Source organism: Canis lupus, chromosome 4 (genome assembly GCF_011100685.1).
Source record: "Canis lupus familiaris isolate Mischka breed German Shepherd chromosome 4, alternate assembly UU_Cfam_GSD_1.0, whole genome shotgun sequence".
NCBI lineage: Eukaryota > Metazoa > Chordata > Mammalia > Carnivora > Canidae > Canis > Canis lupus.
Window position 1 is genome coordinate 3,724,163 of NC_049225.1, and position 23,932 is coordinate 3,748,094.

The 23,932-nt window shown below is 44.5% G+C and overlaps 1 protein-coding gene across 1 annotated transcript in view; it reads right to left on the reverse strand.

The window, feature by feature from the left end:
• Positions 1-23,932, reverse strand: part of ACTN2 (actinin alpha 2) — a 66,476-nt gene that overhangs the window by 4,401 nt on the left and 38,143 nt on the right. The window contains exons 7-18 of the mRNA XM_038533826.1: positions 23,514-23,595; positions 19,297-19,382; positions 17,785-17,877; positions 15,586-15,816; positions 12,999-13,146; positions 11,284-11,434; positions 8,054-8,162; positions 6,472-6,612; positions 4,863-5,045; positions 3,651-3,785; positions 2,550-2,729; positions 1,784-1,930 (exon numbers count right to left, since the gene is read on the reverse strand). Coding sequence (XP_038389754.1) covers positions 1,784-1,930; positions 2,550-2,729; positions 3,651-3,785; positions 4,863-5,045; positions 6,472-6,612; positions 8,054-8,162; positions 11,284-11,434; positions 12,999-13,146; positions 15,586-15,816; positions 17,785-17,877; positions 19,297-19,382; positions 23,514-23,595 — 1,686 coding nt within the window. The remainder of the gene's footprint in view (positions 1-1,783; positions 1,931-2,549; positions 2,730-3,650; positions 3,786-4,862; positions 5,046-6,471; positions 6,613-8,053; positions 8,163-11,283; positions 11,435-12,998; positions 13,147-15,585; positions 15,817-17,784; positions 17,878-19,296; positions 19,383-23,513; positions 23,596-23,932) is intronic.

Below are 23,932 nucleotides of genomic sequence, written 5' to 3' on the forward strand. Positions count from 1 at the left end.
AAGATCTTCTGCTCACTTTCTCCCCTGCATACAACCCACCAGTCCACTCTCACCAAGGAGACCAAGCACATTTTCTGAGGCACAGCCACGATCATGGTATGCCGAGGCTCTAGAAGCTCCAGTAGGAACCACTCAGGACACATCCCTGGTGCCCCCTACAGTTCTTACCCTTACTATTTAATAAGATGAAACAAAATGGATCTGCATCCCTGATGCATCTCCCCATGACATTAAGTAAACTTCATTTCTCCCAAAACATATACTAACATAATAGTCACAGACTCTTTAACTTGGTAGGTTCTGCATGACCCTCCTTTGTCCTGCAAAAGATAATCTCATTGTCTTAGATTCAAATAAATATGCTCTTTCCTGTGGGTTGGCCCAAGTGAGAGAGACAGGTCCTCCAACAAGCCCAGGTGGGTTTGTGCAGGGACAGTGATCCATTATTTCCCTCCTCAGGGGCAGAATGACGAAGACTTCAGCGTATGGATCAGGTCAGTAGGAGAGCATGTTTCTGCATAATGATGTTGTGCTGACCTCTTGCTCACGTCTGGACCCATCTCTGTATCTGTCCCATCAGAGGTCTATAGCCTGAACTCTTAAACAGGTCTAACTCTGGCTGCGTGGCCCAAAGAACTTTTTTTTCTTTTTTTTTTTTTTTGCAGGGAGGGGGAATAGCACAGGGAGAGAGAATCTCAAGCAGGCCCCACGCCCAGTGTAAGCCTGACAAGAAGCTCGATCTCAAGGCCCTGAGATCATGACCTGAGCCAAAATCAAGAGTCAGACGCTAAGTGACTGAGCCACCCAGGCAACCTCCCAGATGCATTTTGAGAACCATTTACTGATAAATGTAAACCAGACACAGCATCTTGTATGGAGCAGTGGAATATCCTTTCTTAGGGATCTTTAGTAAACAGTATGTGGCCTTAGAAGTTACTTTTAGCCGCATGATAAGCAACTGGGAAATTTTTTCTTTTTTTTTTTAATTTAAATTCAATTAAAACTGGGAATCTTTTTATAAAGAACTGGTCTTACTTAGTATGATTCAAATCAAAATCCCAGTATTTTAAAAGCAGCATGTTAGTTTTTATATGCCTTTACCATGAAAACAATCATCATTCTAGTGGTGTATTTTCCTTAGAACATGTCTTGAGTCAATTTCATTAATTACAAAACATGAAGTTTTATACGTCAAAACAGTTTTAGGACACCTGGGTGGCCTAGTGGTTGAGTGTCTGCCTTCGGCTCAGGTTGTGATCCCAAGGTCCTAGGATCGAGTCCCACATCGGGCTCCCTGCAGGATGCCTGCTTCTCCCTCTGTCTATGTCTCTGCCTTTCTCTCTGTGTCTCTTATGAATAAATAAACAAAATCTTTAAAAAAAACCAAAAACACCAGTTTTATATGTCATGAGGTGCTTTACCTAGTTACTTAGGAAAACTCAGGGTTTTGTATCTAAGTCTTTAGAGAAGATCTAAGGCCAACAACCAGACTACATCAGGGACATGCTTTTCTTTCGAACAAATCTAGCTTTGCCTTCCATTACAAAGGCATCTGTCGGGAGATCTGCAGAAAGTGCACACAAACCTCCACTTCAAGCTGCCATGCGCAACATCAGAGCCTAGAGCTTCATTTTTGGTGGCTGTTTTCCTTTGGCATGAATCATCCTCTTTCCCTGGAATGTTTATAGGGCATTAAGACTTCAAACTAATAGCATGAATATCATTTCAAATGCATTTTTTCACATCCTGGTGTTGCCTATTGTACAAATACAAGGAGACATACCCTGTCAAAGTGGTTGAAGGAGGCCCTAAACTCGTTCATCTGCTCCTGGGTAATGCCCTTGGCATCTCTCGTCAGGATCTGCGTCTCTACTTCGTTGATGGTTCTGGCGATGGTCGTCAGCAGCACCTCCCACCCAACACGGATGTGCTACCAAAGAAAAAGGACATGGTCAGCTCTGGGTCTTTCCAGCACATCAGTTTTGTCTTCCTCATCTTCCTAACTGGAGAGCTGACCCAGAGGGAGATGAGTAGGGCTTAACAAACTTTTATTATTTATGCTTTTTTCATTCTAATTTTTCACTCCTTTTAAGATTCTGTAGTGGGAAAGCACCCAGAAGTGAGAGCAGGGTTCTAATAGTGGCGACTGGCACTTTTAAGTAAAATGCACAATGAAGAGTAAATTTGTCACTAGCAATTGCTTTCCATTAACCAAGTAGCGGGATGGGCCCTGGATTATACCTGCTTGGGGCTAAAGTGGTTAAAATGTGAACCGTTAGTTACTCTCCAGACAGTGCAATGAATTCACTGTCCTGATGATGAGGATGATGATGATGGTGAAAACTACTACTTTTCTAGCTCTTGGTAGAGTTCACAAAGCTTTTTCATGTATAGTGACAGTGAAGATGAAGATCCCTAACTTCTGCAGCATAGAGCCTCCCACAGGAGTAGGGACAAGTGTGGGGATACCCCCCCGCCCCCCCGCGCAAGACAAGGTGAATGGTCACAGCAAGAAGCAACAGCCACCCCAACGTGTCTGGCCGCTGTACCTCCATGGTGTAATTGGTGTGCTTGTTGTCAAAGACCAGGGCCTCTTGGATGAGCTGATGGTCTCCCTCTAGCTTGTCGATGTTGTTCTTATAGTTGATGATGTTGTGTTCATACTGCTTCAGTTGATTCATCTGGTCCTCCAGGGCTCCTGTGATCTGGATGGAGCTCCGGGCAATCTCCTGATGGAGGCAAAGAGAGGGAAGAAAGCAGGTGAGTCAGCCTCCACAGCAACCGCGTGGAAGCCAGGATTCCTGATTCTGCCTCAGAGGCTATGCCAGTGTTAGGCAGCAGCCAGAGACACTTGATTTTCTCAGGTGAGGTGGGAAACAGCAGAACCATGGCACGAAAGCAGCTCTAGTTCCAGTTCATCTAGAGAAGGGGGTAGGGGGAGCGGGGGGGCAAAAATCAACCAAGATCCAAAACAGCAAAGCAAGAGAAGGGCAAGAGAAGAGTTATTTTAGCCTCCTTCTGCCAAAGAGGGAAGCCTCCCTGGCTCAGAGCTGCCCTGTTCTGGAGGAGGTGGGTGATGTTCTGCAGGAAAAAAGCTGCCAGACAGATTTAAGACCGCTGGAGGGTCAAAAGAATTTCTCATATTCTTATAGGTTCTCCCTTTAAGAAAAAAGGTAACATTTTATCACCAAAAAGAAGGCTGGGAGAAACACAAGAAAAGTGATATATATCTCTTGACTGTTCTTAGTGATAAAATGAACCCCGAAATCAGTGCCATTCCAAGATCATTTTTCCTTACATGTTCTAAAAATGTAAAGTATTTGTGACTCCTCACATGTTCTCCTGAAGGATGGATGGTTTAAAATCTAGGTCCTATAGAAGCTAAACACCAAGAAAGAACTCCGTCATCCTTTTAAATGACAAAATGAACGGATGGCAGCAAGAATAGCCTCAGCCCCCTTTGTAGTGGGCCCTGCATCCACTGATGCCACAGATTACATGAGCTTAGGGGCCCAAGGGGGTAAAGCTCAGCATGACATGAGGGCTCCTCACAGCACCAAGCAGGGCGACCAGGAGGTAAGTGGAAGAGGTTTCACTGTTAGGTCAATTTCGAGGGTTGCAAGAAGCTCTTTTGAAGGGCACCGCCCTACCTCCATCTTGTTCTGGATCCATGGCCCAATGGCATTGGCCTGTGCAGCAAACTGGCGCCGCAGACGCTCATTGGCATGCTGGCGGGCCAGCTCCTCCTGCAGGGACTGATCCCGGATGGGCACAAGCTGCTTCACCTGTCAGGGACCAAGGACAACAGGGATTAGAAGCCATCTTGCATCCAACAGGAGTACGAAAATATGTGCTCATAGTCCAAAGTGTAGTGGTGGGAAGAGAGGGAGGGTGAGGAGGAAGAAGAGGGGAGGAGCGTAAGGGGATATAGGAAGAGGAGGCAGAATGGGTGCCACTACTACAGGAACTAAGGAAGAGCTGGGTCTAGCCCTAGCAGCTCCCCATTAATGATATCCATTAACTCTGTATGGCTGGCAGGGGGTGATGGGGGGAGAGTGGGGGCGTGGTTCAGGGGCCAGTCCAGAGCACAGAGGATTTGTGAACTTGAATGAGAGAAAAGCTGATATCTTTATTTTCATGATCTCTAATTGAAAGTTAGCATTTCCTTCAATTATGAATGTGGGCAGCAAATCCAGTCGTATTTAGCAGTACCGTGACTTGATCACAGTAGAAATCACAGACAGTCTCACATGACATTAGTTATTGCCTGCCTCTCAAAATAGCATGAATACTCATCCCAGCTTCAAAATGATCAGATCAGGGTGCCTGGGTGGCTCAGTGGTTGAGCGTCTGCCTTCGGCTCAGGGCATGATCCCAGGGTCCTGGGATCGAATCCCACATTAGGCTCCCTGCAGGGAACCTGCCTCTCTGTGTGTGTCTGTCATGGATAAACAGATAAAATATTTTTTAAAAAAGATCAGATCTGCTGTTAGACCCTGGTTTTCAATGTGTCTGTGCAGAAGCCATCCATTACTGTACTGCAACTTTAAAAAAAATTTTTTTAATGACTGTATTTTAACATCATTTGTTTCCATTGCCACCTTAAATGTTTTTATGAATTTATAAATATGATTATCAGAAGGAATCCACAGGCTCCCCTAGACCGCCGGAGGGATCCAAGACACAAAAAAGTTAAGGACCCCCTGCTAGGTTCATGAGTTCAAGTCCTATGCAACGTGGGACTGCAGGAAAGTGATCATCATGCAAATCATTCACTCTAGTTTCTCAAGTATTTACCTCTTCCCTCAACCTTGGCTTTGGGAATGCCCACCTTGTCCCACATCCACTCCTCAGTCACCTACCTTGTCCCACTTGGCCCGGAGCTCATCCATGGTGACAGTACTATAGGGATTGCTGGAGCTGATTCTGATGTTGTAGCTCTGGATCACCTTCTCCACCTCGTTCTGAATGGCCATGATGGACTGCCGTTCACCATCAGCCTCCGGCAGCGTTGCCTTGAACTGCTCGTGGGCGGTGATCAGACTCTAACCCAGAGACAGAAGTGAGGAAAACTTTACTATTGTGTGAATTTTACAGGCTTCTCTATGCTCCCTTCTGCACATGTGTAAACGCATTTTATGATTACAGGAATCTCTGCAGGAAAACAAACTCTGGATGTTTTAGTAAAGCTATTCTATACACAAAAGAAGTCAAGTTCCTTGAAAATGAAAACAAGATACCATGACTAATTGATGGCTATTAATCCAAGGTCTTGAAAAAAAATAATTTTCTTTTTAAAAAAGTTCATGTTTGCTTTCATAATTTTTGATCCCCAGCTGCTGGGGATCAGTTTTACTTTCCATTGACAAACAGAACTTAGGTGCCCTTTATAATGACCAGTCTTATCTTTGCAGTTCAACAAAAGAACCTAACACTTGCTGCCTTTCTACTTAAAGACCACCAAGAAATATATCCCTACTTCCCAAAAAGAAAAGGCCACAAAAATCAGCTCTTTCCCTGAGGGCTTTAAAAACCTCCATTAATCAAATCTATCCTTTGGCCCTAATGTATGCAGGTGCCACAGGGAGCCCTTGCAGTGCCAAGCTACAAAGAAACTACTTCATAGATCAGGTATGGCTTCCATGGTAAACTTAGAAGTCTCACTTATTTCAAAAATAAATGATTTTAGGTCGCTAACCTCTGCTTACGCATGCATGAAAAAAAAATGCAACGTTCAACAAAGTAATTTCTTTCCCCCTACACCCTTCTAGAATGTTCCTTGACAGGGATGTGGGTTCAAATTCCAATCTTTAGCATTCCTTTATACTTGGATTCTTTTTGATGACTTATCTATTTTACAGAGAGAATTAAAAAGTGTTTTCCCTTAATATTCCATTGTACATCAAATTCACCATACACTGGTCTCTCAATAGACTAGGTCTTGGCTCTTTAAGAGTAATTCTCCTCCCTAACGTGACTACTTAGAAAAGTCTTACTTACAACTTTGATGTTCCAGAAGAAATCAGAAGCAGAAAATTTTGGTTTGCAGGAGACAGATGGTGCTGCTTTTTGGTTTCTTATGCTTTATCATCCAGCAAAACTATACAGATCTTAATAAACAGTAATATGCATGTATTTGCAAAGTACTTAACTCAGCAGCCAATAAACTCATACCTTTCCATGAATACCTCCCAAGAGCATATATGTCTATGTTACTCAATGATTCCACAGTATTCTTTTAAAGAACAGGCCTTTTTAGATGTATTCACCATTGTCTGATGGATATTAATTTTTAAGTTGCAGCAAAGAGTAGTATACACATCTTTAAGCTAAAGGTCAAAGGGTAATTTGGGCTCTCTTGCTACATTTTTCTTAGTTCAAAAAAAGGAACAAAATGAAAGAATCCTAAGTTTTTAAAATCACAATTCATCTCTAGTGCAGTATAAGTACAGAGCTGAGGGGTTCACTTACCTGGATTTCCTCAATGCTGTGGACAATGAACATGTCTTGTAGGTCCTCCATGGCACCTTCCATCCAATTGTTGAAAGGAGCAGCTCTCTTGGCAAACTCCAAGTGGAGCTGATCGATGGTTTCTAGCAATTTCTCAGTTCTCTGGAGTTAAGTTAAATAGAAATGTTATCATAGATTAATAAAAAAAATTCTCTCTGAAGATGTCAACACACATTCCAGAACAATAAAGTTATTATCTGATGTTTTGTTAATCACAATGTGCTCATCACTAGTACGTATATACAAAAGATTAGCCAGTGTTCAGTGATTAGACTGAGCCCTGCAGTTCCCTGAAGAGGCTTCTTAATCTAAAAAGGATTTCAAGACATCCAGAGTAGCCTTGTTTTGAAAGGCTAGTACTCTGTTCCATGCTACTTTTTTTGAAAACTGAGAATCTGTAGGGGGGATAAAGTAACTCGCTCTCAGCTAAAAGCAGTACTGTGAAGGTCAGCTCTGATCCCCTAACCACCTAGGCAACAACACTCAACATACCTTCCTCATTTTTGAGAAAAAAGTGTGCAGAGAAGATGCACGCCATTCCAAAAGTCACCTGTGTTTCACCTAAGTGAAAACACAGGAACTACAGTTTAACATTCTCAAATCATCAGGATTTCACATAGAGATCCTCTCTGCCTTTCTGGGCATGTGGAAGCACCTAGCTTCCAGCCACAGACAACATTCTACTTGTTTCATGTGGCAGAGAGGCTGTGGGTAGACAGCAAAAGCATCCTCTTCATCTGTAAGTCTTCCATTCCTATTCATTTTATTCCTCCTGTTCTAAAATATTTGGGGAGGGGCAGGTCTCTGTTTCACGCTTGGTCCTCATTCTTTCAACCTTCCTTTCTTTAGGTGGATAGGTAACAGCCATTTGGTATCTAGAAAGCTTGATATCATGTATTTTAAATGTGAAAAGTCTCCAAACAATGGCCACTGCTTCCTTCCTTCACATTACATGAATCTTCCATGGTAAGAGGCAACAGGGCACAGCTAAATATCAGCCACTTTCGGCTGTTTATCCAAGCCGTATATACTTAAATAAGGCCACGCCCATCCTGTATCTGTTTCATATCCCTTTTTCCTTCAACGTTTGCTGCCATTTTGCCTTTGCCTGCTACACAGGAAAGTTCCCCTTGAGTCCTTAAGTCACAGCTAAATATACTCTTGATAGAAAGCCCTTTGGAAACTCACTAGAATTACTACCTGATACAGAATGACTTTATACCATAATCATATTAGCTCTGGATGTCTTTTTTTTTTTTAATTCAAAAGCATGCTTCCCTGAAAAAAAATAAAAAGCATGCTTCATTGGAAAAAAAAAAAGTATGCTACATTGCTCTGTAGATAAATGATGGTACAAAGCTACCAACTTTGCATTTCCCACTTTCTCCAATTTTTCATATTCTCCTTTCGCAAGACAACCTGTTTTGTTTCACCCACATTGTGCCACAGGGAAAATTAGTAACAGGGACTTAATTAGAGAGCCTCTGTTAAAAGATTTCATGCCAATAGGTGGCTGACAGGATGTCATGTCACCAGGCTTCACCTCCAGGGCCTCTCTCCTCTTCTGAGTAAGCGTTCCCAATCTGTCCCACTGGTCACAGATCTTCTGGCACCGATCGTTGACATTCACAGCATCGTGATAGTCCAGTTCACTGGGAGAAGTGAGAATAAAGATTAACTTACCCTGATGTTATGAGGTAAATGGACACAGGCTCAAAAAAATTTTTTTAAAGAGATCTGATAGAAAAATGGCAGGGTATTTCAGAGTTTTGTTCATTGTCACAATTGCAAACATGATCGTTACTCTTTGACAGATTATAGAAAGAATCAGTAAACCTGGCTGGTCAGTTTTCTAGACAGAAGTGTTGCCCTCTCAGTGCCCCAAGCTAACTTCATTCTGGCCAGGCTCCAGAGTATTATTTTTAAGTGGCAGTGTACCTATAAATGAAGCCAACCATCTGACCTGGATGACAGTCCTGTGGGGCCGCCTGAAGCCACAGTGATGGGAACATCAAAGTGAGTCCAGGGGCGGGGGGTGGGGAGGGAGAGGTGGCAGGTATCAGCTTGTACACCACTGTGTCCTTGGCTCCCCTCAAAGGGCACTGGGCTTGGTGGGGGGGGGGGGGGGGGGGGAATGCAGGGAGCACCATGTCCAGAAGGGGCGCTGTGACCTTATCTAGCACTGCAGGGACCTCGAAAAACTAGCAGAACTGAGTCCTTCCTCTTCTAGATGGAAGTTCTGACTTGTGTGATGCCACCAGTATGATGGCAAGAACCAAATGATTTCTTACTCGGTAACTCCTTTTCTCCACCAGCCCCGTCTCTGCATCCTGATGGGATCTTTGTAATGTAAAGTGATATGAACTTAGCATTAAAACAAATCCCCAACTAGGGACGCCTGGGTGGCTCAGTGGTTGAGCATCTACCTTTGGCTCAGGTCATGATCCCGGGGTCCTGGGATCGAGTCCCACATCGGGTTCCCTACAAGGAGCCTGTTTTTCCCTCTTCCTGTGTCTCTGCCCCTCTCTTTCTCTCTCATGAATGAATGAATGAATAAATAAATAAATAAAAATTTTTTTTTTTAATTCCCAACTAGAAGGTTAACCTGGTATCTCTGGGGATAAAAAGTTAAGATGAAAGCCAGACTCACAAATGTTTAAAGATACCTTTCAGAGAGACTTCTTCACAAACAGTCTGAGATAAGATAACTCACCTCCCCATCCTACCAAATCCATTTCCCTGAGGCTTAAGCTTATTTATTTCTTCTTTGAAGAAATTAAGGCAATGGTTACTCACCACATGCTTTGCTTTTCCTCTTAAATAATATTAACTTGTCAGTACTGAATGTTATTGCTTCTGCTACTGAATAAATGCTTTGTGGTTGTGAGCTGCGGGTTCTTGAAGTGGGGAGAGCTTGCCCAGCTTACGAGCAGCTTTCTATATGTAGAGCAGCTTTCTATGTACACATAACCCCTCACTCGTCTGAGACAGACTTAGCTTCTTGTGCTCCCTGCTACAACCCCCCGAACCAAAACATACCAGCCATTTGCAGTCTTGAATTCCAAGAGAAATGGCTATGGCTCTTCAAAATGCAAATATTATGGAGAATAAAGACTTCAAGAATAAAAACAAAAACCTGGGATCCTTCTATGGATCTATGCTGGAGACATCAATGCTCACTCCCCCATCATTACCTTTAGAGGTATATCCGTTTCTTGTTTTCCTAACTCATACCAAGTCATCCAAAGAGTTCTACAAATACCTGCTCTGAAGGGCTTGTGTAACTGTGCATACTGGTTTTTCTGCACTTTGAGAGCCGCATAAGCGCTTTGTTATTATTTTAGGAAAGATAAAAAGGACAAGGAAGGAATGCACTGAGATGAACACAGATTTACATTGTGCACATAGTGCCTCTTTGAACAGTGTGAAGAAACTAGCACCAGGGATGCCAGGAATAATAACAGAAAATCACTACTTAAATTTTATGAGCAACACGTAAAACCATTTCAAATTACTCATCAGAGCAGTTACAGAGCATTAAATAGCTACTAGAATTTGTTTCATGCCTTATTTTAATTGTAATAGTTAACAAGCACTCACACACTCAAAGTTCAAGAAGTATGCTCTTGTAAAGACCACAAATACAGTGTACAAATTGGATTATGAAGATCACAAATAATTAAGAGTTTATTTACCAAGGCTAAAAAATAATGGGATCCTCTAAAAAAGAGTCCATATCTGTTAATTCACAAGTTTGCTCTGGTCATAAGTGAGCAATATGGAAGTTTTAAAATCAAACATAGTAAAGGAAATATTTGTTATAGGTCTTTAAAAATTATCTTGTGACAGTCATCCCTATGGGATTTTAGGCTCTGAAACTTATGCAGATATGTCTGTGATTATACTGACGAGGAAGGGAACAGGGAATGAAATCTACTTATCATAAGGGGGCAAGGGTCTTTTAAAAAGGCTACGAAAGACTGCAGATGGGGGGAGGTTGCCTGGGTGGCTCAGTGGTTGAGCATCTGCCTTTGGCCTGGGTTGTGATCCCAGGGTCCTGGGATCGACTCCCACATCAGGCTCCCCACAGGGAGCCTGTTTTTCCCTCTGCCTATGTCTCTGTCTCTCTTTCTGTGTCTCTCATGAATAAATAAAATATTAAAAAAAAAAAAAAAAAAGAAAAAAGAAAGACTGCAGGGAGGTGTCACCCTGGAGGGCAGCCACAGCCAGAGCCTGCATGACAAGTGGGACCCAAGAACTCCCACTCAGGCTTACATCAGCCTGAACTCAACCCTTGCTGGTCCCTCCCATAAAATAAAAAACAAGCAAATGAAATAGCACTTATTTGATGACAAAGAAAAAGTGGGGCCATGGTGTCTCCTCCTCTGAGGCAGGACAGGCATTTCTGCTTTGTCTTGGTGTGTGGATGCCCTGCAGCCCGGCGTGGGGGAGGCAGCCTTTCCAAGCTGTCCTCCACACTCATTCCTCACCCTCCTAGAAGCAGAGCTGCCCACAGTGGGGCCGGGGCTGCTGCTGGATGGGAGGGCACCGGGATTCTAGCACATCCAGAGAACCAAAGCTGAAGTCTGGTTAGTTGTTAAGAAACACAGAGGCTTCCAGCTTGGTTCTCCCTAGACTCAGAATGGGAAAGGGAAGGCAGGCCAGCCTTGCCCGGCCCTAGAAGTGCTCTGGGGAAACTTTCCATGGAATCCTTCCGTTGCACCCATGGACAGCCCAGGGGCCTGCCAGGCAGAGCTGCACAGCAGCACGTACTTGAGCTCCTGCGCGATGGCCGCTATCTGCTCCACCCGGTCCTGGTGTGCAGCCAGGTCACTCTCGAAGGCCTCGTGTTTCCGCAGCAGGGCCCGGACCTCGGTCAAAGAAGCCGACTCATAGTCCTTCTGCAGCAAGATCTGTTCTTTGCCTGCAAAGTTTACAGAAGGGGATATGACTCCTCTGAATTCACTCATCAGCTTCCTGGCACCTGCACCTGTAAAGTTCTTGGTGATTCCTACAGTTCCCAACAACCAAGAGAAGGGGGAAGACACAGTGGTGCTATTGTGATCAGCCTCCAGGCTGTAACTGTGCTCCCATTTCCAGAATCCTTCTGGGTTCTAAAGCTCATGTCTACAAAGTGGAGGGAAGCATGCTGAGTCCAGGCTATGCCACAGATCTGTGTTCTTCATAATTCTGAGGAATCAGTTATCTGATTTTCCAGTGTGAGGCTCCATTTAGTGATGGTTAGTTCACAAGAATTACCTGGGAGAGTCAGACGAGACACCCGTACTCTACTGGCCTGCTCTCAAGGTCAACCTTGACCCCAAATCTTTTGGTTTGAAAGCTTGATTTTCTGTGGTTAAATATAGCCTGTGGTTTCTTTCCTGCCAACACTACAAGTTCTGCACCTCCACCTCTTTCCCCATGAATATTTCTTAAATTTGCTGTAGTTATAAACGGACTCACATTTATTCCCTGGTTGATGACCTCTGAGAATTTAATTCTATAAAGCTAGAAATGGAAGGCAAATGTTCACATATCCAACAATGACAATACAGCATTCACTATGCGCCAGCCACTGCTTTAAATACTTATATTGTGAACTCATTAAATCTTCACCAAAAGCCTATGCTGGAAGTATCATTTTGATACCACTCTGCAGAGGACACTGAGGCACTGAGAGATTTAGGAACTCATCCAAAGAGCACAGCTGGGAAGTGTCAGAGCTGAGACTCCAACCTGCCTGGCTCCAGGCCCATGCCTCTCACCTCCTTGCTGGGCAGTATCAACCATCAGACAACACTAAAGCAAAAGGCAACCAAAGGATGAACCTCTCTGACCTTTCTCAAAATAGATTATGTGAAGGGGAGAATGTTTTGTTCTGCTACCTCAACAAACAGCAGCAGAAAAAATAAGTAAAATTATATGTGTGTGTGTGTGTGTGTGTGCGTATGAGAGAGAGAGAGAGAGATCATAGTATCATGGCTATAGAAAGAGAGATGTTTGCAAGGACAAAAAGAAGTAGATAAATTTAAGTGAAATAAGGAAGCTAAGACTTCAGAAAATGATCCCTTGAATTCCTCCTTCCAAGCAGATTTTCTAAATGGGAAATCATGTTGTCTTGCGGAATTGAATAAACATTCTAGCGGCAGAAGCTGGTATCTGGGCCAGGGCCATCTGATGGACAGGGAATAAACAGATACGTGTGGATCAAACAGAACAAAAGTGGGGGAAGACAGAAGGAGGCCAGGACTTATGTAAGTAAGTGTGGGAAGAAGGCATTTCGAGTGCCATTTTGTGAAAAAGTACATTATCTGCTTGACTAGAAAATCAGTCCTCCCACCCACCTCCTGAAGCTATTTAGCACTGGGATGGTAGAGCGGAGAGAGGTGGGGACACCTGGTCACAGGCCACCAGTGTTAGGGATGGGGTTTGTAGAGACAGCCCCACTCTGATTTTTCAGAAACCCAACCCCAGGCCAGTCCACTTGCCATAAGCCCACGTTTCATGCGTCGAAGCCTTCTGCCTAAACTTCTCTGCCAGGTGTTCCACACGCTCCAGCCTCCGAATCTCATTCAGCAGCCATTCCTCATAGCCCTTCTCGGCCTGCTCCAGCCTCTGCCAGGCACCAGCAATGTCCTAGGGGCATTTGAGGTCAAGCAAAGACAGGTTAGTAACCCTCCACCTGAGGGCTTCTCTATAAATTCCTTCTGCCCCAAGTTTGACAGGTTTTCTTCCGTGTTTTCTTCTCCTTGCTTCTCCCTCTCCCATCCCCAAATAACCACTCAAGACCGTTTGGGCTTTTCAAGGTCTTAATTATCACCAGGGCCTTTTAAAATTGATATGGTTGTTCTCATCAGCCAGTTATTACCTAAAACTTGTCCAGAGGTGGACAAAGGCTGACAGGGCTTTAATTTTCTGGCTAGAAAAATATGATGCCTCAAAGTGACTCAGTTCAAATCAACTGATGCTCAGTGACTGGGCTCAGCTGGCTGGCCAGCCAGCCATCAACAACCATTTCCTAGACATTGTGCAATGTGCCGGGTACTAGTGAGACTTTGATAGAAGAACAAAAGACACCTAGAAAGTTCCCTGTCCCTGAGCAGCTTGCATGATTGTCAGAGGACAAAGAATCAGTAAGTACAACTGACCCTTAAACAACATGGGGAGGTGGGGATAGGAGCACCAATATCCCACACATGTGAAAATCAGCATATAAACTTTGACTCCCCCAGATCTTAACTACTAACAGCCTACTGTTGGCCAGAGGCCTTACTGGTAATATAAACGGTTGATTAACATATATTTTGTACATCATATGTGTTATATACTGTATTCTCACACTAAAGAAAACTATTAAGAAAATCAAAAGGAAAATACATTTACAGTACTATTCTATATTTATTGAAAAAACCCATGTATAAATGGAACTGTACAGTTTAAACTTGTGTTGTTTGAGGATCGACTGTAAATTATACAGGGTCACTGCAATAGTGATGGGCTTGGAGGTAAAACAAAAGGGGGTCAGGTGATGCTGAGAGCCTAATGTGGGGGTTCCTTCAGGCAGGTCACTTGGAGAAGAGGCGTCCGAGGAGGTGGCATCTCATCCAAGACCTCAGTGACAGAAACACCCAGTTACATGAAGAGTTGGGAGAGAGCGCCAAGGCCTGAGCGGGGCTGGCCCTGTGTGCGGGGAGCAGCAGCGGAGACAGGCTGCATGGGAGTGGAGGACACAGAAGCAGAGGCCCATCAGCAGAGCAGGGAGGGAGTCAGATCATATGGGATCCTCCAGACCAGGTTAATAAATCTGGATCTTTGTCTAAATACTCTGTCACTAGAAGACTGAAGAGAAGGGGAGACACACTGTGGTTTCCATTTTGAAAGGAACCCAACTGCCACTGTGCAGAGAGTGAATTTTAGGGGCCAGTGATAGAGGCCCTAGGAGATGGAAAGAGAGGGGGAGAGGAGTGAGAGAGAGAGAGAGAGAAAGGCTCAGCAAACAATGACGGCAGTGTAGGTGGAGAGCAGGGCACAGATTCAAGGTATAATCTGGACACAGAGCCAATGGGACCACGGAGGAACTGCATGCATGAAGTGACAGGAAGAGTCCCAGATGACACCTGGGCTTGGGACGTCAGTAATGTAGGGGCAGCAATGCCATCAGCGAAGACAGAGCACACTGCAGAGGGGTTGGGGAACAGGTCAGGTGTGAAATGCTCTGAGATGTCCTCGCAGACACAGGAACCTAAAGTCAGGAGGAAGTCAGAGCTGGAGATGCACAGTCTGGGAGGTGCTGGCATTCAGGTGGTGAGGGGACTGGGGTGGGGGTGGCAGAGCTCTGAGCAGCAGGTGTAAGGACTCCGTGCCGGGGAGGAAAGCAGTGAGGGTGAGAGTGGAAGAAGGCTCAGGGAGGCGGCATGGGGAACCGGATCAAAGAGGCAAAGAATACAGAAATGAATGTGACAACCAGAATGTCACCAGGGAGGCCGCCAAGCTGAATGGGAGCCATCGCCAGAGGAGACAAACCGGGTGGCTGCAGGGTGAAGAGTAAAAGGAGTAAAGGAGCAGCAAGGAGCTGAGAAGGGCTCTGCCACAGGCAACTCCTTCTGGATGTCCTGCTGCGGAGGGTAGCCAAGGGCCAGGTCAGCACTACCAGAACACAATGTCTTAAGTCCCCGTATGCTGGGGCAAGGGACTCTGGCAGGGGAGCCAGCAGCATGCAGAGGGAGACCTATGTGGCGCCAGGCCCTGGAAAGGGACGGGGTCCTAGGCACAGGTTAGAGAAGGCATGTGACGTAGATGCCAGACACCAGGAGGCCCGGGAGCCGCGGTGGCAGGAGGACAAGGTGGGGGGGCACTTCGCAAGCATAATAAAGGCCGCTCTTAGAGGGTACCACACCGGGAGCAGTTAGAGATGGAGAACTGCATGCTGGTGGGGGAGAAACATCCTGAGAGAAGTAGTGACAGGGCCAAAATTCTATCCATTAGCTGAAAGGACTGGAGATGTTAGCCCAGCTTTCATGGTAGCCCACCAGGGCAGAGGCCTCGGAGCTGCAGGGGTGTGTGACACTCACTCACCGACACCATCTTGCCCTCGGAGGGCATGAAGGCAGGCCGGTTGCTGATCCGCAGCTTGGTCTGCAGTGTGTTGAAGTTGATCTCCAGCTGGCACTTCTCCTGCACCTTGGGCGGCTTGTGCTTGCGCCGGTAATCCCGGAAGTCCTCCAGCTTCTTCTGCATGGCCTGCATGGTCTTCTCGGGGGTCCGGTTCTCCAGCCAGGGGATCGTACGACGAATCCATTCCAACAGCTGCTCCCAAAACATAAAAATACTGCTGGAGACACCAGCAAACTGCCCCCCACCCCCAGTTAAAAAACAGGAGCACCTGACAATTGGAATGGATTCCACCTGAGGTTCCTAAAATTACAGACTATGAATATCATACCCTGGGTCGAGAGGAGAGGATAAAAAGGCATCTCTGTGCACATGCACTGTGGCATGAATGAAAACTCCAATGTCTCCCCCCTCCCCCCGCCATGGCCACTGGTGATTGCCCCAACGGTACCACACACAGGTCAAAAACTGAAAGGCAACACAAGTCATGTTTCACAAAAATGTGACATTTACAGGAAACTCAGGGACTAGACATTAGCAGACAAAAATGCTGGATGGAGCTTTCAAATAAACAAAAACCTGACATGGGATGGAAAGTCAGCCAAGAATCGGGTTTAACTTCAAATGTAAGTATTTTGTAAATAAGCTCCAATCTAATGAACTTATTGATCAGAAAAATGTATTGTAAATCTGGGACTGACTCAATGCCAAGGTATATTTTAATCTATCACCTGGCTTCTGAGGAAATCCACACGATAAAAGTGAAAATGGTCGTGAATTCCTAAGGATGAAGTATATATACCCCTTCTCTCGAATTACGATCAAGTTGGAAAGCCACTAATAATTGACATTTACGATCACTCAGAAAACGATGGCAGGCAAGAATAAAAATTTGTTAAAATGGTGATATACTTTAAAAAAAGAGGGGGTGATGCCTGGCTGGCTCAATGGTTGAGTGTCCGCCTTTGGCTCAGGTTGTGATCCCAGGGTCCTGAGATGGAGTCCCACTTCGGGCTCCCCGCAAGGAGTCTGCTTCTCCCTCTGCGCATGTCTCTGCCTCTCTGTCTCTCATGAATAAATAAAATCTTTAAAAATATGGTGATATATCCACAGTCTAAGGGTTTGAAGAGGATAAAAGAAGGACCAGGGGGAAAAAACGAAGGACAGAATTACTGAGGAGTGTCTGTCCTTTGGCCCCAGTCATGCCTCTACCCTGACGTTGGTCACCAGGGTTAAACAATGCTGTCAAATTGAGTTTTCCCACAGTAGCAGTATGAAAACATTTTAAACTTAGTATCATCATATTGGATTACTACTGACCATTACTTTGGAAGATTTACTTCAAGAATCCCGATGCTTTTCCCAGGACAGACCAAATATCGGCTAAATCAAGTCAGAGCAAAAACCATTTGGTCTCTGACATGTGTGTCACTGTAACTGAGTGAACCCAGAAATGGTGTGTGTGGCTGTGCACCTCACTCAGCCCATCACCTGCATGGGGGAAGCAATGTAACGGCAGTGACAAGACCACCTAGTTGCTATTTATGCAACTAAATCAGAACAAAAAGAAGAGCAATGTGGAAAGTGCTATCCTAACCCAGAATTGGGCTGAAGAGCTACAGAAGGCATCACGGACTCTTAGGTTCAAACACCTTGCATGGGTGAGAGGGGCTCTGTCCTCCTTACATTTCCCTCTAGATATTCACAGGCATACACAAGGCTGCGCCATGTCTCACAACAGGCTGGGCCAGTTCCTGTAATGCTCAATTGCTGCGTGGAGCAGGACTTCTGAGTGATGGAGGGCACGCTACTGGAGGTCAGTCACCAACAAGGCAAGAAAAAAACAAAAAGTAATGCGGGCTCATCTGGGGGCATCCAACCCTGGTGGTGCAGAGCTGAGCTTGGAATCGTGCCCCACTCCTTAAAACACGCAAACTTTTTCTATGATCTGGGGTGGTTGGGAAGACCATCAGGATTACTTTTGTGCCAGTAAGCATGTTGCTATGAGAAGAGCAACCTCTGAGATCAAGTGCATTTTCCTACTCGTATTCTGTCTGAGATGAAAAATGCAGAGAAAGAAAACACTGACAGCCGGTGCTCCCCCTCCACGCCTCTCCCTCTGGGTGGGAATGGACAGGACTGCCGGGCACCCGCTCCCTTTACCTCACTCGCTAGCCTCTCATATTCTTCCATCAGCCTCTCATTCTCTTGATTCACAGCAAGAACCTTACATATCCTGTTAGCTGCTGTCTCGGCCTGTAAAACACAATAGGTAAACAGGACAGCTCTGTCGACAGGGAGGTGCATGCACAAAACGGAACGTGGTGAGGCAGGAGAGGTAATGAGCAGATGGTGTGCTGTCGATGGTGCAGAGTCAAGGTTAGGGTGGATTCAGACTGAGGATATGGCTCATGAGTCATTTCACACCTTTTTTACACAGACTTACACGGCAGGCTGAATGTACTGTGGGGAATAATGGGAAGATACCATTAGTCTAAAACACAAGCTTTGTAAAACATCAAGCAAGTTAGTGACAGAAATATATGGGTCCAGGAAGAGGAAATCCCCATCCCTGAATGTCCACCTGAGTACTCTACTGACCTCATGACTATAGGGCCAGAGCTCTCTATATAACTTTAGCCTTTGGAAATCAAAGCAAAAAAAAGAACTGGGTCCTGAATAGATATTGTCATTGCACCGAGTTCACTACAGCCCTCTTGACCTAAAATGAATACACAGAACTTGCTAGATGGGATCCTTCCACAGAGCTAGACTTGCTCTAAGATTGGTGTGCCCTACACGAAAAGTCGTTGAGGTGTATGGAATTCTCAGTCGTCATTTCATGCAGGGGCACTGAGGCTGGGGGTAGCAAAGTGCCCCAAACCACGACCACGTGGTGAATCCAGAAGCCCAAGCCACCCCCTTTGGCCTCTAGCCTGTCCCAAAGCCTTGCCTCACAAGCCCCATTTGCAGTTGGCATCATTTGCTGCTGATTGTCATGGAGAAATCATAAACACGATACCTACTTGGTCCACTCTGGCCCATTCATTTTGTCCAAGGACACGTACGTGGAGGGGCAAGAGACAGGTGGATAAGGTAGAAAGCTGAGGGACATTCACCCACAACGTGTGTCTTAAGGAATGTGATTTTTTTTTGAGGCTTTAACATTGTTATCCTTTCACTATTGCAGTTAAATTAGGACTCATCTTGAAAGTTGTTAGAACAAATCACTGAACAGAAAGCAGTTTCTTGGCAGAGGAAGCAGGGGCACCAGGGAGGTGCTCATTTCTCCTCATCAGATTTCCCCGTCACTGCTCATGAATGTGGCACCATTTTCAAGGTGCTTGTGTTTTCCTAAAGTGCAAATGTTTCCCACCATTTACTAATGAAATAAAAACAATATCTTGGAAGGAAGGAAAGATTAAAAAACACCCAAACAAACAAACAAACAAACAAACACTTCAGGAACTATCTAAAATTAAAGCTGTTAAAAAACAAAAAGTATTCACGGTTTGGAACTTGCCATATTAGGTCATCACGAAACACTTAGAAAGATTCCAAGGTAAGATGTGAAGCGCACAAACACACACCCAGGTACGCGCACGCGCACGCACACACAACTAAAACCAATGCAGAAGAGCAGCACAGCAGCCCAAATCGACACGTGTTGAATACCTGCTCCGCGCCCGCAAACGCATGGTAGAAGCAGGAAACGTATGTCATGATAGCTCTTTCATCGGGTTTAGGAGTGTTCACAATGTCTGAAGGGAGGGAAAAAAATAACACAGAAACAAACACACACACAGATGAAGAGTAGAAACCAGGGTGAACAAAGGGAAGAACGGATTGGTTTACACAGATCCGTTTTCTGTGTGTTTCTTGGGCCCACAACCCTACGCCTCCAGAAGGCTCTCAAACTGACATTGTTTGTGAACAGAATGGCTTGAACCCACATGTTTTTCTCATACTCGCCAAGGGTCTTTTTCCTCCCCTACCCTGTGATGTGCTTCTATAAGTGCAGTCAAGAGGTTCATATGGGGACTGTGTGCTGCTCTCTCAGGGCTTGTGGTCACTTCCTAATGACTCATGAGGCCCATATCTGCTCATCTTTTGACCAGATCAGGTCATCTGCCACTGTTGCTCTAAGCAACATAGGTAGCCTAGCAGGATGCTGGGAATACGGGCATCTATCCGTGGCCCCATCTCTCCTGCCATTTCCCCACCCCCACCTTCATAACTATTGGCTTTCTGCTCCGTGAATGGTCCTGGCTCCCATGAGGACAAAATTCACTGGAGAGGATGTGGCTTTTAACACCTTCTGTGAGTACTTACCTTGCCATTTACAAAACCACCAAGGGTTAATAAAACATCTAAAGAGAAGGATATACAGGGCTTGTACTTATTGTGACTCTTGCTACCATTTGTATTAGCTGCCAAAATAAGCAACAGGAAGAAACAAAGAACCATGTGAACACACATCCTTTTCTTCTTCCACCTTGGTGACACCACTCTTTGCTGAACTGCTTTTAAACTTTAAATTCATTTGGGTCACTGGATAAAATAAAGTTAAAAAGATAACCATGTAATTTCCTATGGGTGAAACCTGGTCATTGGGTTTTCAGAGAGTATGCCCAGAATGGATGTGGGGTTGTGTAACAGTATGGAATCTTCTGGAAAACAAACACGAACGGCATACTATCGCATGGACAGAAAGTAAGTTTCAAAGAAAACTAGACTAAAAAAGACAAATGACCTCCTCCTCAGAACCAGACAGGTCTCCTTATGCAGAGGAGACGGGAAAAAGAGAAAAACAATTGAAAAAAAAAAAAAAAGACACAGAAGGTGAAGGGTGAGTGGTGACTCTTTTTACATCCTCACCTTCTGTGCACCAGCAAAAGCATGATAGTAACAGGAAACATAAGTCATTATGGCTCTCTCATCGGGTCTGGCAGTGTATACTAAATCTGTGTGGAGAAAAGAAGGTTAACTGCTCGGATGTTCTAGTACCCACGGGCTTCTGCCAAGTGCTGCCTCAGAGAAGTCAAAGCCGTGAGTCTCCTCCCCTCACCCGCCACACACTTATGTTGTTAAAACTTTGGCTCCAGTCAAAGAAATCATACCTACAAAGTCATTACTATCTGTATTTTTGAGAATTGCCCAAGAGAAGGCCATGGCTAGCACAGAAGAGCCCTAAATCTGCAAGAACGTTACATCCACAGCCAGAATCAGAGTTCTGGAAGCCCACAGAAGGCACGCAACAGCACATTCCCTGAGACTTCCTATCGTTGCACATATGGAGGGCCCAGGGGTCGACAAAGAGCCCTTCTGCGAGTCCACACAGAATGTATACACCCAGGAACCTAAGCCCAGTGCTCACCTTAAGGAAAGGTTTGTGGAGGAAAAAAGAGAAAACAACTTTCAGAACCTTTTAAAACCATGACAGACAGTTACAATGAGGACAAGTTTCCCTGGTGTTTAGTATAGGTAGTAGCTCATGGGAGAGTGGCCCAGCTAGCCACTCGACAACCCCCACTTAAGGTCCAGGCCGCAACACCATGACAGGAAGTGAGGTCAACAGGAGCAGGTGGGAAGGCAAGGCTTTGCGGGAGGGATGAGAGTTCTGATAGGAGGCGCCAGCACAGGACATGGCTCCAGCAAGGACATGCTAATACAATGCTGTGGTGGTGACAAGGCCCCGTGGTACTGTAGTGAGGATACAAAGGGCCACATGCAGAGGGGACCATTCTAAACTCATGTTTAGAGAAGGAAAAATGCCAGTTGGTGAAACTTCTAGATCCCCAAAGAATGTCACAAGGTAGCTACAAAGCAAAAATTATGCTTCTAGGATGCCAAAGACTAAAATTGTCCCATCACAATGTGCCCCATCACAATGTGCCCCAGTCTAGCTCATGACTGCCAGAAGACTCCTGTGGGAAATTACAAAGAAAATACTCTAACATGTAAACATTGTTCTGAACCATTTAAAAGAAAATAGACTAAAATGTGTCACAAGGGAGGAGGAAATGAAGGAGTACCAGTGCATCTCATTGGCCTAGAAGGATTCACAAGATGGACACACACTCAGACCAGGACTCAGGGGCTAAGGGAAAACCTACCTACCAGCTAGCAAGCATGTCAGCAAGCCAGAGGAATAATGATGGTGACCCTGAACTCACCCTCAACTGCAGTGTATTAGGGAGGCATTAATTTACTGTTGGTCTGTTTTCTCCTCTCTTTAGAATCCAAGCTATTAATTCGAGTGGGTAAACTCTGGATAGTTATTTACTCTACAGAAAGGTCAAAGGAGATGCCACACAAATGAAAACTTAGCTTAGAAAAGACAGACAAAAAGGAAAAGGAACTATTCTATATTGCTATTACATCATTTTACTGACTCTCTCTCTCTAAAGAGTTTTTGCAAAGCATAAACAGATTTGGAGGAGTGTATTCAAGTGTTAACACCCAATACTACAGATGTTTGTTAAATGGTTAAATTAATGAATGGGTAAAATGAGAATCCTACTCTGAAGATAACTGTTATATGAGTTGCACAGTGTCCCTCAAAAAGATATTGCTGAAGTCCTATCTCCCAGCCCTGGTACCTATGAATCTGATCTCATTTGCAAATAGGTCTTTGTAGATATAATCAAATGAAGATGAGGTCCTGCTGGGGTACACAGGATCCTTAATCTAGCATGACTGATGTCCTTGTAAGAAAGAGAGAAAGAGATGTAGAGACAGATGCAGACGGAAGAGTGATGCTACCATAAGCCAAGGAATGAGAGGGGCTTTCTGAAGCTGAAAGAGACAAGGAAGGAACCTGCTTTACAGGCTTGGGAGGATGCATAGTGCTGCCAACAGCTTGGTTTCAGAGTTAGAGCCTACAGAATCATAAGAGAATAAATTTCTGTTGCTTCAAGACACCTAGTTTATGATCATTTATAATACAATCACCAAAAATGAGGAGGAACAGATGATTGACAATTGGCTATAATCAAGTTCTCTGCTTTTCCCTAATAAAGCCAATTAAGGGAAGATATGGACTGTTATGGAATAAAAGTATTAACTACAAACACAGCAACATAAGTTCCTTGAGGCCAGGACCCTACCTTATACATCTCACTATCTCCTGAAGTACCTAGCAGAGGGTCTTGCTCATACCTGGCACTCATATATGTCTGTTGAGTGCCAAGTGAATCATGAACAAGTGAAATGAATGGATGGTTTCCACATATCTGTGCTTTCAATGAGGTGCCATAGGTATAACCCACACAAATTTATTACATATAGAGGGCACAAAAGTTATTTGAAACTAGTCCTCAGCATGAGTGATGCTCAGCTGCAAAATGTTTAGAAGTTCTTCCAGATTTAACTAAACTAAATTTAATTTAGACCCAAAATGAAACATGGACGTTTGAGAGGTGTGCTGCTGGCTAAACATTCCATATTCTGTATTTTGATTCTATAATTACTGTTTGGAAGGAAGAATGTTTTTCCTTGTGGAGTCCTGAGCATTTCACAAGATTTATTTGCTAAACTGTCTCCATGTGGTAAGAAAGGTAACAGTGTGTTGTTACAAAAATAAAAATAATTTTTCTTTGCAGATCACAAACCAAAGCATTCTATTTCTTTGCCAAAGCTGAACCTTTTACCAAGTTCTTTCATTAGAGTTTTGCTGGCGTGGTTTTTAGCAGGATTTTTAAAAAGAATTCATGAACAAGCTGCAAATGAAATTCTCTTAATGCTCCCATGGCCAATGACATAAACTTCTTCAGATTCCTAAGTACTTCAGATGTAACTTGGCTATAAAGTTTTACAAATCCCCATGCATGGCCATAGCATGTGTAGGCCACAGACTTTGCACAAGTTGGTAAACACGATTTTCCTCTCACCTTCAGCATCCAGCATTTTGGGAATATCCAGGTGCTTCTCTGCAATTTCCATGGCCAGGTTAATATTTCCTATTGGGTCATCCTGCATGAAAAACAGCACAGCCAGTTTTTGAAAATGTCTCTTGAAAGGAATTATGAATGATGTGTTTTATTACACCTCATTTTTAGGAGGCAACCTTTCCATGCATGTAACCATAACAGTACAAGTAATTTTTCCCAATCGCTTCAAACATTTAGAAAAACACCAAAAATGATATGAACCCCACACAATCCATGCACACTCCATCCAAATCATAAAATGTGAGCCCAAGGTTTAAGAGGACAACTGCTTTGCAGACAGGAGTAAAGCTGTCAGATACTTTCTCGTGGACTGGAAAGAACACTCAAGACCTCTGAGCTGTTTTCAACTCTACTGACAT